This window comes from Sceloporus undulatus, chromosome 6, assembly GCF_019175285.1.
Source record: "Sceloporus undulatus isolate JIND9_A2432 ecotype Alabama chromosome 6, SceUnd_v1.1, whole genome shotgun sequence".
Lineage (NCBI taxonomy): Eukaryota > Metazoa > Chordata > Lepidosauria > Squamata > Phrynosomatidae > Sceloporus > Sceloporus undulatus.
In genome coordinates this window covers 53,781,758-53,801,560 of record NC_056527.1, presented here as the reverse complement: position 1 = coordinate 53,801,560, position 19,803 = coordinate 53,781,758, and the positions used below count along the sequence as shown (strand labels likewise).

The 19,803-nt window shown below is 38.5% G+C and overlaps 1 protein-coding gene across 1 annotated transcript in view; it reads right to left on the bottom strand.

The window, feature by feature from the left end:
- Positions 1-19,803, bottom strand: part of LOC121935668 (collagen alpha-6(VI) chain-like) — a 60,613-nt gene that overhangs the window by 25,671 nt on the left and 15,139 nt on the right. The window contains exons 9-23 of the mRNA XM_042477441.1: positions 19,676-19,754; positions 18,599-18,744; positions 17,797-17,889; positions 17,610-17,663; positions 16,608-16,679; positions 16,470-16,496; positions 15,161-15,205; positions 15,003-15,056; positions 14,507-14,569; positions 14,014-14,079; positions 13,350-13,403; positions 12,265-12,305; positions 9,277-9,334; positions 6,691-6,753; positions 3,608-3,670 (exon numbers count right to left, since the gene is read on the bottom strand). Of these exons, the coding sequence (XP_042333375.1) occupies positions 3,608-3,670; positions 6,691-6,753; positions 9,277-9,334; positions 12,265-12,305; positions 13,350-13,403; positions 14,014-14,079; positions 14,507-14,569; positions 15,003-15,056; positions 15,161-15,205; positions 16,470-16,496; positions 16,608-16,679; positions 17,610-17,663; positions 17,797-17,889; positions 18,599-18,744; positions 19,676-19,754 (978 nt within the window). The remainder of the gene's footprint in view (positions 1-3,607; positions 3,671-6,690; positions 6,754-9,276; positions 9,335-12,264; positions 12,306-13,349; positions 13,404-14,013; positions 14,080-14,506; positions 14,570-15,002; positions 15,057-15,160; positions 15,206-16,469; positions 16,497-16,607; positions 16,680-17,609; positions 17,664-17,796; positions 17,890-18,598; positions 18,745-19,675; positions 19,755-19,803) is intronic.

The window sequence follows — 19,803 nt, the reverse complement described above, 5'->3', positions numbered from 1 at the left end:
CAGTAAGATAGTTGGTTAAATAGAAAATAACTTTTCTCTTTTTTTACTTAATTTTTATTTTTTTATTTATATTTTTTCTCTCTGTTCTTATAAGCTCCGCAATACTGTATATCTGTATCTGTAAAGGGGTATATGTATGGAAACTTTCCTTTTTCCTTTTTTGGAATATTCAAATAAAAAAAATGGCAATGACAGCTGAGTTTGTGATCTGCATTTGCTAGCACTTCTGGACCACTTAGAGTGTTAACAAATGCATACCCTTTGAGCAACCCAAATCAAAGAACCCTGGTTTTGGCTCTGTGCTCAGTCCAGTTGTGACTACACAGAAAATGTAGATGAGGGTAGAAAGGGAAGCAGATTAGGGCAAACAAGCTGTTTGGACATCAATTTTGTTTTTGGTACATGTCTTCTCTCTGCTTATTTTTTCCTGCAGCTTTTCTTTCCTTCAAAGGCCCCATACAAACAGGCCAAAATAAAGCTGCTTTGGGTCAATTTGGAGGTATGCTGTTTAAATGTTGCATGCGTCGTAAGAGTCTGGAAGCTATGCCAAAGCCACAGTCCAGTCCTAAGGAATGGAGTGTGGCTTTGGCGCAGCTTCTGGACTTTTAGGACACATGCATCATTTAAACAGCATACCTCCAAAGTGACCTGAAGCAGCTTTATTTTGGCAGTCTGTATAGGGCCAAAAGTATGTTAAGTCAGGACTTATATAAATCTCATTGATTAATTGGTATTAATAATTGGAATTAACCTTTGAACTAAAACCACAGAACTGTCCAGGTAGTATTTTGAAAGTTGGGGTACTTCGGGGAACTAATGCCCAAAGTTATTTTTCCAAGTTTTGCCCATGATCAGAGCAGTATGTCTGGTCACTGTCACAAGCCTTTCTAAATTCCCATCCCATGTGTAAAAGTTAAGTAGCTTAGACAATCACAGTCAAGAAGTTCCATCACTGTATCAGTATAGATTTTCTGAAACAAAGCCAATGAACCAAATTAAAGACCAGGCTTCCATTTATTCCAGTGATTTCATTGAAAGCTGATTATTAAATGTTTGTTTAATGCTTAATAATGGTGGTCCACAAAATTTAAGGGAAATCAAAATAATGGGGGCTAAATTCCTTTAGTCTTGTAGGTGTAAGATATTATTTCCAAAAGATGTAAAAGACTTTATATATTTTCCTTTAATATAGAATACACATACAGGGCTATACCACAACAAATACTACAAGCATTACAAATGAAAATAAAATAAAAATATATAAACACTACTATTCTACACTAATTTATAAAGATAGGAATTAAGAAGTGCCTTCCAACTTGGCAGCTTATGGTATCAGCCTAACGTTTAATTCTACTTCCGTAATATATTTTACATAAAGATATATATAAAAAATAAATGTAACTAAGGCCTGTTACAGACTGCCAAAGTGGGGCTGCTTTGGGTCTCTTTGGAGGTGTGCTGTTTGGGTGATGCATGCATCCTGGGAGTCCGGAGGCTGCGCCAAAGCTGCACTCCAGTGCTTAGGAATGGAGTGTGACTTTGGCACGACCTCCGGACTCTTGGGACCCATGCATCATTTGGATGGCGTGCCTCCAGAGAGACCCGAAGCAGCTTTGTTTTGGCAGTCTGTAACAGGCCTAAATTTCTAATATTGCTATTGTTTTTTAAGAAATGACATACAGTACTATGGAAAAATATTTTCTAAACTTCTGTAAATCCAAAAGTATGTACCACTCCCCATTTTTTCTTCCAATAGTCCATCACAGAACTCTATTCATCTTTAAAAGTCCTTATAATTACCTCTCTTATAAGATTAGTTCATTTGTCCATCTCTGCAAATTAACTGAGCATTATAAGCTATTCCTCTTGAGAGGGAACAACTGAATCCTTCCAATGCTATGCATATAGCAATCTAACTGCAGTTACCATATATTGTATTAATTTTACATTCTTCTTTTCCATTTGTTCTTCCAAATTTCCAAATGAAAATTAATATTAAAATGTCGTTTATCTCTTTAAAAAAAATTTTTTTTTTCTAGGCTCATGCAACAGACATATCTGGAAAACTATCTCTGATCAGTTCTAGAGTATTCTACTTTACTTTCATAGAAAACTACTGAAATCTGGATGAGAATGTTATGTCTATAAACCACAAAAGCTCATGTTATAATAAATCTGTTAGTCTTAAAGGTGTTACAAGATTCTTTGTCGATATGGTAGAGCAGAGAAACACATTACCCCTTTGAAAATTGATAAGGACTGGACATTTATATTATCAGCTAGTTTTGAATATAATGCTTTTACAGTTGAGTCCAGATGGATGTATAGAACAGAAATGCATGTGCTATGCTACTTGACTGTTTTCTACATCATAGAGATCTATTACCCAAACAAACCAATTTCTGGTTTTCACATTTTTACAGTAAGTGTATTACAAAATACTGCATTCTTCTACTGTGGGCTACATCCCTATAACTGTACAAGTAACTAAAGGCTACAGTTATACCTCTAGAGGGTTGGTTTGTCCTTTCTTAAATGTAATTTAACTATGCTTTGTTGTTGTTAACTGCCTTCATGTTGATCTCAACCCATGGCGACCCTACTGGTGAATCATCTCCAAGACCCCCTGTCCTCTACTGCTTTCCCCAACTCCTGCAAACCCATACTCAATAGAGTCCATCCATCTAGCATGCAGCCTTCCTCTCTTTCTACTTCCCTCCACCTTTCCTAGCATCATTGTTTTTTCCAATGATTCATGTCTTCTCACGTGACCAAAGTATGCCAGCCTAAATTTTGTCATCCTGGCTTCCAGGGAAACTTCTGACTTGCTCTGCTCTAGGATCCATTCGTTTTATCTTTTTGGCTGTCCATGGGATCCACAGCACTTTTCTCCAGCACCACATCTCAAATGAATTGATTTTCTTTTTATCTTCTTCTTTTTTTTTAAATAATAATAATAATAATTTATTTATACAACATTATCTTCTTTTTCAACTGTCCAGCTCTCACATCCATACGTTGTTATGAGGCATACAATAGCTTATATCATTTTAGGTTTTGTGCTGAATTGTATATCTTTGCATTTTAGGATCTTTTTTAGTTCTTTCATGCTTACTTATTGGAATTAATTACAAATATTTTTTGTTTGTAACTAGTCATTCCTTAGGTGTGTTCTAAACATATAATCCCTGAATATACACACTTGTAAATGTCTTCTGCCATAAAATATGTATGTTGAGTTCCACTGAAATACTCTGTGGAGTTGAGAACTTTACCACATAATTCAGAGATATGTCAAATCAAAAGGATAAAGTTGTTCTAACTTACATGTTAGTCCAGGAAATGTGGATCAGAACAAAGCATTTGAGGGAAAGGTTGAACATTCAATTAAATATATTTAAGATATATTAAGATACATTTTGAGAGCTTTTGTTGTGGTTATTTTTATAATCAAAGGTATGACCTACTGTATTTTGTATGTGTGGTCTGAAACATGAATCCTAGCACATTCTTTCTCTTCTATGCAAGTTCCATCCTGGTCAAGTGGCTGAAAACAGCTGTTCTTGTTGTAAGAAGTAAATTGAGTTGAGGCTCTCAGACACACCTTATTTCCTTTGGTTCCCCAGTTCCCAGGAACACCTGATGGACCTGCTACTCCTGGTTGGCCCTGGAAGAAAAGAAGGAAGTAAACAAAGTAATGCAATATTGAGCACCTGAACTTTTAATAATGAAATATTGTTTTGAGCATTAGTATTTTGTAGTGCAGTGGATCCCAAACTTTGGTCCTCCAGGTGTTTTGGACCTCAGCTTCTCAGCCAACTTGGCCAACAATCAGGATTTTGTGGATCTGAAGTCCAAGACATCTAGAGAGCCAAGGTTTGGGAGGAACTCATGTAGTGGCTTGAGTGTTAGACTATGACTCTGGAAACCAGGGTTCAAATCCCCACTCAGCCATGGAAACCAACTGGATGACTTTGAGCAAGTCACACTTTCTCAATGAGCCTTATCACACATGAAAAAGGAGCCCCAATTCGAAGCACCTCCATAGCGAGGGAGAAGCAGAGTCACCTCGAATCCAAGGCAATTCACGTGATGAATTATCACATGTGAAGAACTTAATTGTGGTGATTCCTGAGGCAAAGCGGAGCAAGAGCACTTTGAATTACCACACCAGTACATACCATGTGGATTCAACAATTCAAATTGGCACCCTTGTGCATGCTCAGTGGGAGTCTGAATGACCTTTTAAGCTTCCAGGGTGAAGAAGGGGGCCACTTCCTGGTTCCACTTTCACGTGAATGCTAGCTTCGTGTGAATGACAGCTTCACATTTCCTCTTCCCTTCTATTTTATTTCCCCTGAAACATCCAAATGTGCCATCCTTGCCAGCCCCCCAAATCCTGCCAGCATCATCCAAACGTGCCCTCGTTGACAGTCCTCCATTCCTCCCTGAAACATCCAGCACTCTTTTTATGGGCTTTGGAGTCTGTTTTTTCATCCTAACCAGCAGCTGTTTCTATGGTCTTTGGATTCAGATTTCCCTCCGTGCTCCTGGGTTTTCTCTGTCTGATTTCCCTCCATGCCCCCTTGCTTCCTGTGCCCCGGAGGGATGGAAGGCGAGTACATTCCTCCTCCTCCTCCTCTTGGTTCCTGTTTCACGTGAATGCTAGCCTCACGTGAATGACAGCTTCACATTTCTTCTTCCCTTCTATTTTATTTTATTTTTCACTCGATTTACTCTAGAATGTGTCCTAGGTCCTCTGTGTCAGATTTCCCTACATCCCCCCACCTGCTTCCTGCAAACTGTCCTGGCTCAGTGCTATGGAATTCTGGGAACTGTAATGTTGTGAGACATTGAAACTTCTCTCCAGAGAGCCCTGGTGCCTCAGCAAACTAATAAATTATTATTATTATTATTATTATTATTATTATTATTATTATTTAAAAATAATAATATATTATTTTTAAGGAAATATTATTATTAATAAAATTTTCTTTCACTGCAAAATGTAGAAGCTGCAGGTTTACTTGGAAGTAAATTCTTTAGATCTGAAGGAGATCCATTTTGGAGTAGTGCAGAAATGATCTGGTTTCCCTTATTCTCCATGCTCCCTAAAATACCACCTCCCTGAATCCAATCCACTCTCCTTCCCTTTGTAACAGTTGCCTTCTCTTAGGTTACATCCACACTAGGGAAATAATCCGGTTTGATTCCACTTTAACTGTCCTAGCACAGTGTTAAGGAATTCTGGGAGTTGGAGTTTGTTGCTCCCCCCTCCAGCCTTCAATGACCCCCTCCATTGCTCCCATCTCTCTCTCCAGCCTCCTGTTTCATTCCCTTCATCCCTGTCAGCTACATCCAAATGTCAGTTCTTGAAGGAACACCAGAAGCAAATGGGGCAAAATTGCAGTGCAGCATCATGGGAAATGTGGAACCTTGGAGGTTTGGGGAGGGGTACCAGGACGGAAGCAAAGTTGTGTTCCACACCAGACCAATTAGGAGTGAAATCAAAGTGAGCTTAGAAGCAATTTTTGTGAATTCACTTGTTACCGAATTCACCAAAATGAGGAGTCACTTTGGATTCACTGTGAATGCTCCTTGGAACAATCCCTCATAGAAAGCAATCGCATGTGGTAATACATCACGTTATCGCATGAATTCACATCGTTGGACCTGCAGTGGCTTCAGATCAGAGCTGCAAAAACTTCCGTGTGATAAACACCAGTGTCACACACTGAGTGGAAGGCAAGTCATGTAAGTCACACACTCAATGTAAGTAAAGCACCCCCCTCAACAAATCTTGCCAAGAAAACCCTGTGCTAGCTTTGCTTTAGGGTTGTCATAAGTCAGAAACAATTTATTTTACAACACTCCCCTCAGAATGTGCTGCTAATATCTGCATTGCAGAAATAAAACTAGCAAATGAAAGTTCTGCATACCTGGGAAAAGACTTCATTGTTGTTGAACTTTTGCCTGTCCTATGTGCTGTTAAAGGAAGAGTGGAAACTGGTCTAGCATGGACTGTTTTAAAGTAGCAATGTTATTTTGTTGTTCTGTGCCATAATAATAATAATAAATTTATATCCTGCCTCTCCCTACGGATCAAAGTGGGTTACAAAATACAGTATAATACATAACACATTATAAGTTGTTTCTGACTTAAGGCAACCCTAATGAAAACCAATTATGGTTTGGGTTTTTTGTTTGTTTTTGTAAGATTTGTTCAAAGGAGCTTTGCCATTGCCTTCCCCAAACCTGAAAGCATGTTAACCAATGGGTTTCATGGCTAAGCAGGGGATCAAACACTGGTCTCCAAAGTCATAGTCCAATACTTAAACCACTATGCCACGCTAGCTCAATGTAATTCAACCACTGGATGAGCCAAGATCCAGAGAAGCCAGCTTGCCTGTGTGCTTCTGGCTTCTTTCCAGCATTAATTCTTCATGTCACATGGGACTGTGTTCTGAAGGGCTCCTGATCTTGAAGGACTGGGGACAGAGCTGGTTCTCTCATGCAGGATAGTGAACTGACCAACTTCTAAAACCACCCAGAGGAGGGGATGAGTGACCAGGAACTAGTATCTGGATAGTTTAGTAAGCGGCTCTTTTGCAGCTGATTTGAGTGCTTAGGTATGAAGCAGGATGAAAAGACAAGAAAGGCAATAAATAAATGTCCATTATTACATACTGGAAACCCTTTTCTTCCTTGATCTCCTTTCCTTCCCTTCACTCCCCGAATTCCTCTTTCACCCTAGAAACATATTTCAGAAAACAGACAAGTTCTAACATCACATATCTTTCTTATTTTAATTTACTTTTTAAAATATGGAGTCCTCAAATGCCATAGTACAGTATTAGTTAGCAAATATGAGAGCATGCTTTTGAATCATCCCAACATATGCTTTCAGTGAAGAGAAAGTCTTAGGCGCGTTACAGACCGCCCCTTTGGGGCGGCCTGTAGGCGCACCTTTCCCCGCCGGATCGGGGCGTCAGTGTCCAGAGCGGCAGCCGCTGACGCCCCGATCCACCGCTTTCCGGGCTGCGGGGAAGCGGCAAAAGGCCCCTTCCACGCAGCCTGGAAAGGGGTGTCCTTGGGGCTTCAAGCCCCAAGGACACCCCGCGGCGGCAGGGAGAAGGAGAGAGGGGCCGTTTGGCCCCTTTCTCCTTTGGTCCGCTGGGCGCAGCTGTCTGAAGGCTGCGCCCAGCGGACCAAACCAGGAAGGAGCTCTGAAACGGAGCTCCTTCCGGGGTTGCGGAAAGGGCGCCCTAGGCGCCCTGCCGCAACCCCAATATGTCACAACCGCGCCGCCTCGTTTGGAGGCGGCGCGGTCGTCACGTATCGATGACGGCGGCCATGTGGAACGGCTGCCACCATTTTGTGCGTGCACAGCACGCACTACGGTTAGGGCAGTGCAGAAGCACCGCCCCGTCTTAACCCTAGTACGCGCTCCATGTGTACTTTTAAGCCCGTATGTAACGGGCCTTGGAAAGGCAAAATACAAACTTGGTAGAGAAATCAAAATGCCGTTTGGTATCCCTAGCTACAAGAGAGTAGAAGAGCAGTGAGAGAAAATGAAGTTAAGCCAGGTGTTTATCAGACAGAGGAGGCAAGCATCCTTTTCCCATCATTAAACCATCCTAATCGTGTGATCAGGGAGAAGATCATCACATATCCTGTTCTTCTCCTGTCCGTAAACAGTAAACCATCTATTATCCCCTCTGTTGTAAACCACTCGGATTTCCAGTGATTGGGCGGTATATAAATAAATCCTATTATTATTATTATTATTAGTAGTAGTAGTAGTATTACTATCATCATTATGGGCTTGTCATTTTCTATTATTACCAAATGACGGACCCATTACTGTTTACAGATGGGAGAAGAATGGGATAAGCACGCTCGAGTGTGATAATCTTCTATCTGATCATTCGATTAGGATGGCTTAATGATGGGAGAAGGACACTTTCCTCCTGTCTCATAAACTCCTAAGAATACTGCAGAAAAAGAAAACGCATCACACATTTCTATCTCTATTGCCCCTGACTGGCTTAGAGACTTGTTCAAGTGAGCTTGCATCTTTTGGAACTTCCAACAGCTTTACCATCTATACTAAAGAAGATAAATAAAAATAAATAGTCCTTGGTTAGATCTTACATAATTTTTATAAATGCCGACACATATTCTGAGCCAGATCCTGTATTTCAGCTGGATCTTTAAGAAGAAAACATGGAGATATTTCTTTTTAGTCTGGTAACTTATACTTCTTAATTCCTTGTCTAAAACATACTCCATGCCAGTACAGTCTGATTGTGTAATTTCATTTCTTTTCTTAAAATATTTTTATGCATTATTGTTTCCTATCTACAATACATCATAAGTGTCAGCAAAATGTGTCCTGCCATTTGAGTCAAAACATTGGACTGCTCAAGAAAATACTTGGGCCCTAACCCTATTCATTAGTCACAACTAAAGGAATGTTTTGTTCAAAGACCATAAATAAATTACAACTAAAGGAGACCTACTGAATTGTTGAATGATAACTCAACATATAGGTAAATTCCACTGATACAATGGGTCTAATTGAGACAATAAGATTCAGGCCTTAGTCTATACATCTTAATAGGAAAGTGTATTAGGGGTACTGGAGAAATTGATCCCTCAGAAAGAGTTTTGTCATCTTCCCACAAAGATACCATCTAGTTTGGAGAGGAGAAAAACAATCCATAGAGGGTAGGTGACAGGGATTTACCTCTAAGCCAGCATTCCACAAATATGACACATATGAAACCTGTGTTCTTGCATTTGCTGTAAAAATACATGTGTTACATATGTGGAGAAGTCTCGATCAGCATTCAGCTCACGGGTAGAAACTAGTATTTGCTCAGCGAACAGACTGTACTGAGAGATGCACATCACCATTCATTGAAGAGAATTATGTATCGAATATAATGTTCCACAGATTTCTCATTCTTCCCATGTATTACAAGGTCAGAAGTATAACTTTCCCCCCAAAAAATATCTCTAATTATGCATTCAGAATTTTGGATTAGCATTCATTAGATTGCAAACTTGTTGCCTGGAAACTCTGTTTCCACTTATGGTCTTAATTTGTGCATTGTTCTAAAGAAACCACGTAAAAGAGTGGTATAAATCTATCCAAAATGCAATTACAAAAAGTGAGAGATATTTTTTCAACATCAAATCCAATTACATTTTGGCAACCCAATATCCTTTTTTAAAAAAAAATATATCTTGAACTAGTTAAATGCTGACCTGTGGACCTTTAAATCCTTGCTGTCCAGGAAAACCATTGAGTCCTTGGGATCCTTTTCTTCCCTGTAACAACAAAGACAAAAAAGTGTTTAATTTAAACAATAAGAAGCCAATCAAGATGAGACAATGGAAATTTGTGGGCAGACTTTCTCTGTATTTCTCCTGGAGTCTTTTATTTAAATTGAGAGTATGGCATTCCTATGTAGTTTTCAGAGGAAAATCAATACCATGTGCATTCTTTCCTGCCATGTTACAGAAAACAGACATAAAAACCTGTTCAACAAACTGTGGATAAAACAAGCTACCCCTCATATGTCCAGAAGTACCAACATAGGCATGTTTATCCCAGTGTCATCTGTGCTCATTGGTTTGGTGGGTTTGGTTTTAAATCTTTAGGAATATCTTGTTACATATAATTACAAACCATTTTAGGTGCAAACTAATCCAACAAGGTATTTACTATTTAAGAAGGCTTGCAAACACACAGATTAATAATTTAACATTTGTTCAATTGCAGAAAGGTTTTACAGAACTAAGATTGAATATGATGGACACAGCATATAGAGATGGAAGGCATAGAGGCATCCCAACGAAGGACCACACTTGTATATATGGATGCCCGGAAATAGAGGGCCTCATCCCCTATTTATTGTTTTTCCCACTGTATAGAAAACCAAGGGGATGTTTTTTTGACATCCTTAATTGAAATTGAATTTAGTCCCAGTCAGAGCACACCGGAAGTAGTTTTATATCTCCTTGTGGACTATGATAAATGCATGACTTGGAGAATTACCCTGTATGCTCTAGCAGCCAAAAAATCAGGAAGGAATACATAACAGAGTTAGCCATAAACTGCAAAGGTGATGACGATATTTGATAAATTGATACTGGATATAACAATTATTTTAATTTACAAATTTTAAAAAAATTGTATTTTGATACAAATATGACATGTTTGAATCTTGTATGTAATTTGTATTTTGTATGTTTGTATTTTGAATGTACTGTGGTTTTATGCAAAGGCCATTGGCCGTAAGCAGTAATAAATTTGGATTTGGATTTGCTCAAGTAAACAGGAATTGAAAGGAACAGGGGACAAGGAGATAAAAATGTAATCCCATAACAGTCAGCTAAGAAACATGGGAAGCCGACAAAGCTACCAAAGTTTGGTATTTTTAAAAGATGTAGGGACAAATTAATGCCCAGTGCATTTTGTAGAATTCAGTCCAAAAAAAGCCAAAGAAGAAAAAGTATGTGTACTGAACTATAGTCTCCTTTAGGACTTTATCATACAAGGATACCGAAGTGGAATTTGCACAGTATAATTCTGTGTTTGGCAGGTAGTTATTACATGATGTTGGTTACATTTCAATAGCTGATGGATCATGCCCTTTCATTGACGAGGAAAAGCTGTCAATAGCTCCCAATATTGCTGTTTTTTCTACCTCTGCTGTGATAGGTTCATTTCACTGCAGTTCTGATACTGGCACTCATGTGGTGTCAGTGAGTATTATTCTCCTTCTCCTCCTCTTCCTCTTCCCCTTCTTCCTTGCTATTCCCAAGCAGGTTGTTTTCCTTTCCTTTTCTGTTTCTTTTCTTTTCTTGTATTTCATTGCATTGTAAATGGAGGCCATCCAGAAGACAGAACATGGAGCCATAGATTGCCAAAGCAACACTTTCACACTATTGAAAAGAAGTGTGATAATGAATGTTCCTAAACTGGTATATTTCCATAACCCAACTGCAGCAAGATAGCAGCATAGTGTAATAAAATCCTTAGAACAATCAGAAGATGTATACATTTCTTCTGTATTTACAAAATAAAAAAAAATAACCACTGTTAATGGGTTAATGGAAACATCTGGTGAAAATATGAAAACAGACATATGAATAGAAATGTGATTTCCCCCAGGATGCAGTACTTTTAGAGTAAAGAAACATTTGGAACTACACATGTTTTCACCTATAACTGCAATTACCCCCACAAATGGTAAATAATCTGGGCAGTGGTAATCCAAAATATCTGGATGACAAAAGGTTCCCCACTTCACTCTAGAATTCCATGAGAAGTTGAATTTGTCATAAGCAAATGTTCACAGTACACTCAGTTCAAGACATAGTAAACATACTGTAGATCCAGGAACTCATTCATTCCGTCTTCTGCAGGGAAAGGTGGCATCTCACATATGAATTACACATGTACATCCAAGTATGTACAGACCCATTGAAACATTGGCATATGCTCTGGCTTATGTGATTATGAAATCTAATTTATTCTGTTTTTGGAAAAAAAAACTTCTTTAAACTCCTATGTATTTATATGTTTTACAATTAGAATAAAACTAATTATTTAGTTTATAATTTATAAAGCAAAATTTCATGGAGGGCCTGTTTGACCTGAATTATGTTAACCAGATCAACTATTGACAGTATGGTTGAAATCCTACATCATCTGGAGGGAAGGAAAGTTCTGCTAACTCCCACACTGCCAGCATGTCAAACCTATCTGTCTCCACTCCTGTCCAAAAATAACCCATGGCCATTAAATGGTCAAGGGAAAGCAAATGACAACTGCAACTCATCTACTTATATTCCTATACCCAGAGGCATGAGAACTATGTCACCTTCCAGGACTTCTGTAGGACCCACTGATGGTCAAGAAGAGGACATTGTTGTTGTGTACCAGGCTATCAGAAAATAGCAAGACATTGTATGGATGTCCCTCACCACCAAATGGCCATGTTATGGGAGTTATGGGAGGAGACAGATGTTTTCAGTGGTCAGGAGATTGTTGCACAAGGGAAGTAGTGAAAACCTCCTTCCACAATAATGACAAAAAGACAAGCACAAGTATAACTTTGTACTTATACCTGCACATGTTGTCAGTAGGATGCTAGCCTACATAGCTGTATAAGACTGTCTACTATACTGTCATTAGGATAAGACAGCATCCCTTTAAATTACTATAAGCATCAAAATTTTGTATACATACCTGGGGGGCCTTCAGGACCTCTTTGACCTTGGCGTCCCTGAGATAAGATAATTAAAATATTTAGAAATGAATTGGAGGTACATGCCACTGGATTCAGAATTGCTAACTCCCGAAAAGTTCAGATGGACTTACTTATTCCCTGGGTGGGATTAGAATGGCTTTCAAAAGCCTATGCACAACTCCATACTCCAGAAGAAAAAATAATAGTGGTGTATCAGAATAACACCTAAATTATATCAATGGGATTCTACTTGTATGAAAAGGAAACCAAATAGGCAGGAACTTCTGTAGAAGTTAGCAAATTTGCTTAGAATCCCATACTTGTTCATTTGCCACCACCATCCTCAGCAGTAATGAAGGCAATTAGGAAAATAACTGTGCAACCACATTTTGAACTAACTAAAGTTTCTGAGAAAAGAACTGCTCCTAGTTGCAGGACACTCAGTTCAAACATTAGGCATAAGACCTAGGTCCCCAGAGAATGTGTGTCCTATCGACCTCAGTCAATAAACCCCCACCGCTTTTAATGAGACAATATTTCACTAAATGAATCCACAAGGACTGTTCTGATCATACCTATTTGCCTCAAGTCATCTCCCAGAACTGTTCAACACAGTTATATCAAGTTCATAGCTAAATTTTCGACCACATGCCGTAACAGGTCATGGATTTATTCTATGGGACCCTGGGCATTATAATTTGGGGAGCAACTTAGAATGCTGTGCTAGAGAGCTCTAGTCACCCTCTACAGAGAATTCTAAGTGCCTCAACAAACTGCAAATCCTAAGATTCCTTAGGATGGAGCCATGACAGTTAAAGTAGTATCAAATGTCTATAATGGTGCAGTGCATATACAGAAAGGCAAGAAATTGTTGTTTTCTGAGAAGGAAAATCCCCATACAACTGCAATTAGGCATAAAAAATTATTTGTGGAAGGGAAGACAAAGCTTGAAAGTTGGCTTTTGCTGACGATCAGTTGTAGACTCAAAGGGGATATCCCCACACAGTTGCTGCCTGCCTTGGATAATCATTATGAGGTTCTGTCATAGGAAAAATCAACAGCTTCTTTCTTAGCTCTTACTCTGGTTCCTTTGGAGCCTGGAAATCCTGTAAGGCCTCTTGGTCCCCTCTCACCCTGGAGAGGAAACAATGATTGTGAGATACCAGTCACTTGTGTTTATGCTTTGTCCCCACTTTAGCAATCTATTATCTCATAAACAGCCAGATGTTGACCAAAAAAGTGCATTGTTGCATTATTTTGCAATGTGTACAAATTGTCTGATAAACTCCTATGTTCAGTTGAACCTTATAGCAGTTAACACCTCCCATGATGGTGGGGTGATGAATCTGCTTTGGATTTTATTTGGAACTTTAACAGGACTATTCAAAGTCCTGAAAGTATTTTTGTAATATACATTTAAATAAGTATTAATATTAATATCATATTTATATAAATAAATCTATATGATCAGCATCCTGGAGTCCAGATCAAGACCAGAAGAAGATTCACAGCTTGGCTGACATGAGAGCCACCAGTGATTTAACCTATGTAAAATTCCCAAACTTATACCCATTGCAATCTGTTCTGATGGCCTGCTTGCCATGAATTGCATGGAGGAAGTAAGTGATTACTAGAGCTATAAAATCAATGCTCAGTATAAAGTATTAGTTACATTATATTTTCAAGGCAGCTATTTTTCATTAACCAATGATAAAGAAGCAGATCATAAACAACAGCAAGTTACCTCTATTCCTCTTTCCCCTTCTAAACCTCTTGGTCCTACTATGTTGTTATCTACCCCAGAGGAACCCTAGTGGCAAAGGAGAAATGTGTTAATGCCATATTGCTTATTTTAAGAAAATGTTCAGTAATGAATGATCACACATGAAACTCGTAAAAATTATGCACAGACCAGTATACCAACACAATCATTTTAACAACTGTTGCAGTAGAGGCTAAATCACACATGTAGATCAACGATACCTATACTGTCTATTTCATGGTACTACATATTTGAACAGATATTTAATTTCTTAAGCAAGTTTGTTGCGAACAATAGGGTGATAAGACATATCCTTAATTAAATCCAACACTACAGAATGCCCTCCCGGATCATGCAACAAACTGTAGCTAGGCGGGTTATCACAAGAGAGTAGGTTGGAAAATGGGGCAATATGATTTTGCTTCATTGGCTTCTGGCAATAGATTTTGCATTGTTGGCTTCTGGCAAAACTTACATGATCTCCTCGAAAACCCTTTTCACCCCGTACTCCAGAGACTCCCTTTGATCCTGGGCTTCCCTTTTAAAAAAATAAATAAAATGATGACAGGTTTAGAGCCAAAGAATCATCAATCTCAATTTAATGTGATTATTATTTTTGGCACCCGATCAATTGAAATGGTTCTAGTTTCTCTCTTGTGTCTGATGTAGGCCATTAGAAAATTTATACTTGCTATGTTTATAAGACCAGAAGGAGCTCACAGATGCATCCCCCTCCCCCACCTCTAAACAAGATTTGTCTTATCCCTACTTTGCCATTATCTCCATTTCATAGGAAGGCCTTTTCATCCTCTGAAGTTTTGGGCATTTCCCCCCCCCCCTTTCATGAGCGGTTTAATGATTTTTAGGCTATCCTTCTTATTACTGTTTTGCTTGCCTGGCTGGAATCCATGATGTAACATTTTACTGCAGGCTCTGAGTTGTTAATATATGACATGAATAAATACAGTTACCTGATTGCCTGATTCACCCTTTTCACCTTTAATTCCTGGAAGCCCATGAGAGCCCTTAAAGATAAAACCAATTATAAATGATATTCAAGATTTATTCTGTTTAAACATACTTGCAGTAATTCAAACATAGTACTAAAAAGGGATTTTAAAAATCTTACTGGCTCTCCGTTAATGCCATCCATTCCTTTCTCCCCACTGTTTCCCTGAAATAACAATAAATACAACCAGGAATGAGCTGCCAATTTCATCACAGTTTATGCTGATAGAGTTCATGCTGGCAAATAAGTCTGGGGGCCAATTTTGAATTAACCTGCAACTCCCCCCCCAAAGAAAAATCTGAAATTGACTAGATGCCCATTTCTAGTTTGAAGATAGGTGGGTTTTTTATGTTAAACAATTCAGGTAAACCAGGCAGCCTATTGAAATATTGAAATATTGATCCTAAAAAGTTTTCATGAGAGACAATTCATGCCCCACCCATTTTTGGACAGAGAAACTGTGGTTATGGGAAGCCTAAGGGCTTGGCTATGGGACTGAGACAGCTTTCGTCACCTTAGCAGGTGGTCTACACAGGGAACTAGACCAGGAGAGTGTATCCTTGTTGGTTTATTTATTATTTATTTACTGTATTTATATCCCACCCTTCAGCCCTAAAGGCTCTCAGAGCAGCTTACAATTATTATGATGATTAATTAGTTGGTTCCATGCTGGACTTCTCAGTGGCTTTTGTTATCATCAAACATGCTATCCTTTTATGCTGCCTCTCAGGGATAGCATTTGGAAGCAGTATTCTATAGTGGTTCTGATGCTTCTTGGAAGGGCAGACTTAGAAGGCGGTGATGGTGGTGTTCAATACCCTGGCCACTGGCCTATACAAACACCTTCATTTATATACCGCTTCATACTAAACTAACAGTGTCTAAAGCGTTTTACAACTATAAGCTAATTGCCCCCAACAAGCTGGGTATTCATTTTAGTGACCTCAAAAGAACGCAAGCCTGAGTCAAGCTGGAACACTTTTACTGGTATTGAACTCGCAACCTTATGTTTTGAGTGAGTGGCTACAATACAGGCATTTAACCACTGCACCACCAGGGCTCCTTGGTGCCTATGTGGTCCCCCAGTGTTCAGTGTTGACCCCAATGCTGTTTAATATCTACATGAAACTGCTAGGAAACTACTAGGAAAGGCCATCTTGAGTTGTGGGGTTTGGTGTCATCAGTATGCTAATGACATCCAACTCCATCTCTCTTTCCCACCTCTCCAAGGAAGCTGTTTCTATGCCAAACCAGTGTCTGCTATAAGTAATGGACTGGATGACAATTGAAATTTAAGCCAGACAAGAAAGATGGGCTCCTGTGATCATTTAAAAGTATTTAATAAACATAACATAAAAAGTAACATCATAATACATCATAAACATAACGTCACACACGAAGGACACTTTTTAGAGAGAAAAAACTGTACCTTTCGACCAATTATTCCTCTCTGCCCCTGAAAAGGATTAGAGGAATAAATGTAAATGTAATGAGCTTTGCAAAACCATCAAGTGTGTGTGTGTGGGGGGGGGGGGGGGTATTCTACAAGGTGGTAACAGATGCTTACCTTAGGACCTTTGTTACCTCTGCATCCCATGTAACCTCTGTCTCCATCTGGTCCTGGCAACCCTCTTGGACCCTGATAACAACAGCATGATGGTGAAGGTGAATAACAATTAAGACAAGGAGGATGTATCTCCTTGGGACAAGGGACAAGTAGGATGTGGGTAGTTCACATTTTAGAGAAAGGCCACCATTGATTCTCAATAACTATATCAAGAGTGAGGAAACTTTGCTCTCCAAAAGATTTGGACTTCAACTCCCAGAAGCCCTAGCTAGCATGGCCAGTGATAAAAGCTTATCGAAAACATAGAAAAAAATAGAAAACAGAGAGAATTATTAACCACTTCTTGGTGGCAAGGCAAGCAGAAAAACATCACCAAAGAAATTTAAAAGAACTTCTTTCTAAAACAGTGGTTTCTAACCTGTTGTGCCATACATCTCACCATCCCTCTGTCAAAAAATCTGGATCATATTGAAACAGAAATAGAAATGTGCCACCTTGGGAGAAGAATATTTGTAGGCTCTACAAGCATTCTGTTAATAAATCTATTGTCTATGGAAAGTTTTATGGGCATGAAAATTGTATCAGTATTGTTGGAGTAAAAATAGGTTCACATACAAATTATTCTATTTGTAGTTGGACAATGAAATACCGTAATATTGCAGAGCATGCAGTTTATTGCTATGTTTCCTGAGAAACACACAAAAAATAACATGTCACACTTTTGGGAGAAGAACATGGGAAGGAGAGTGGATTCTTAGCAACTTAGAAATCTGCTATCTCTGTGGCCCAACAGTAGTACATGTACTACAGGCCGGGGGGAAAGAACTGTTCTAAAGCATCTTCATCATGAGACAGAAACATAGGAGCCTCTTTTACAAGGTAATAAAATTTCTCAGACATTGGAAGACAGAGAAAAATTGTTGCATAATCATTGCATCCTAGTCATAGTTTTGAGAGACTTTTACCAGACCAGAAATCTATAATTATACTTTAATAGCTTACAGCTTCTCCTTCATTTCCTGCATGTCCTGGACTTCCTTTAAAACCTCGAAGACCCTGGAAATTAAGATCAAGAAGACATTTAAAATCAAATATTGTTAAACTACAAGCTCTTTTCATATTCTGAGGCTACAGAGGTAGTTCCTTTGTAATTCAAATCCATATACAAGCTGAGGTTTGTCATCCTTACTTCCATTCCATGTCTTCCTTCATTGCCAGCTTCTCCCTCTTCACCAATGCACTTGCAAAACACACAGCAGCAGGTTCGTTCTGCAATGTTGGTCTTAAAAAGAGAAGAATTATCTCAGCAACAGACAAGGTTTTGTTATGCACACAATGTCTGGGGCAATAAATCTAATTCTGGTTTGATTCTGCATTTAAAGGATTTGTCCAAGGGCTGAACCTATTTGTATTATAATATTAATACCCCATTCTTCAGCCAAAAAGGCTCTCAGAGAGGCTTACTTATTATTAACCATTTGACAGTTCCCTGACCTTAAGCTCACCATCTACGGTAAATAAGACATAAGGCAAAGGGAATAGCAGTATATGAGGAGATTAAGTCCAACAGATTCTGGGTACTCTTCTCTCCCTCAGAGGAAGGTGGGAAACCAAGCCAAATCTAAAGGTGAAAAGAAAAGGATGACTATTTATCTGGTTGACACGTCTTGCCAACTTTATTTTAGTCCTTTCCATTGTCAGAGTTTCATCATCACTATCATGAGTTGGACAGTTGCAAGATCAGATGTCTACCTTCAAGGGCAGATACATACTCCCTACCATTGGTCAAAGTGATCTGAAAAATCTTCAGTTGCATGAGGCTATAATACTGCACCCTTAAGCCCAATTGTTTTAAACAAGCTTGACCAACTTAGTCCTCCCATAGGTTTGCCATGAAGTAAGGCCAATTGATTACACTAGAACTTGCTTCTGAGAAGCACATATGAGATTGCACTGTAAGTGTATCTGTATGCCTCTGATGCATTACTTACCATATACTTGAATAACTGACTGTCAATATTTCTCATGCCAATGTTCAACTGTGTCTTGTATTCAAATCCTTTTCCAAATTCAATGTACTGAAGGTCCTTAAAATTTGAAGCTCCTTCCAGAACAACAGTTATCAATGCATCCAGTCCTGTCAAAAGGACAAAGCACTGGAAAAAGTCAAGACAATGTCTTTGACATCTGCTAGTTTAGGATTTAGGTGACCAAGTTTTAAAAAAAGATGAAAGCCAAATTTTTCAAAAAGAGATTTTGCTTTGCATGAATGGGAACAAATGTTGCCTGTTAGAGAAAAAGTTTGTAGGTAGCAGCATATTGTAGCACAAGCCAAGAAGTTGTACTTGAGGACAATGAGAAAGAATACCATCAGTAGAGCAATAAATCTAATTCTGGTTTGATTCTGCATTTAAAGGATTTACCCAAGGGGCTGAACCTATTTGGGGGAGTAAAACAGTAGGGGTACCTACTCTTCTCTTTCTTTCTTTCTTTCTTTCTCTCTTTCTTTTCTTTTTTCTTTTCTTTTCTTTTCTTTCCTTCATTATTTTCTTTCCTTCTTTCTTTAGTTTAGACCATGTATGTATGTATGCATGAATGAATACATGCATGCACCTATTTTTATTTATTGACTTATTTTCTTGTTGTACAAAAATTACTTTCTCCTTTCCTTTTCCATTTAAGCTGAGAATTGATGCTCTATATTGTTAACATTTTTTTTTCATTCTGTCACTGCAAAAATGTAAATATATTTAATGTTTTATGAAATTCCACTATTTATAAGTTTCAGGCTGTGTATCTTTATTATATAAATGAAGTTAGGATAAACATATAGTAACATGTATATAAGTTGTACGTCCTGGACCTTCAAGATATATTTTGTTGTGTGTTGTGTCCCACATAAATTCTGTATATCTCTAGAGTTTCAGTCATATTTGTAACCCTGCCTTCCTTTCCAGCTTTTCCCTTTCCTGAATCCTGACTTCCAAGAAACCTCTTATATCTTTGTATTACTGAGAAGCTTTGGGATATGAAATATTTATACTGATCTCATCAAACTCATAATATACCCTTTTTCCTAAGTTCTTCTGATTTCTCTTCCAGGATTTCTACACTGTCATCCAAGCCATCCGAAAATATGAGCAGCACCTACAGAAAGTTAATTAAAATGTTAGTTTGCAAACTTATTATACAGTAT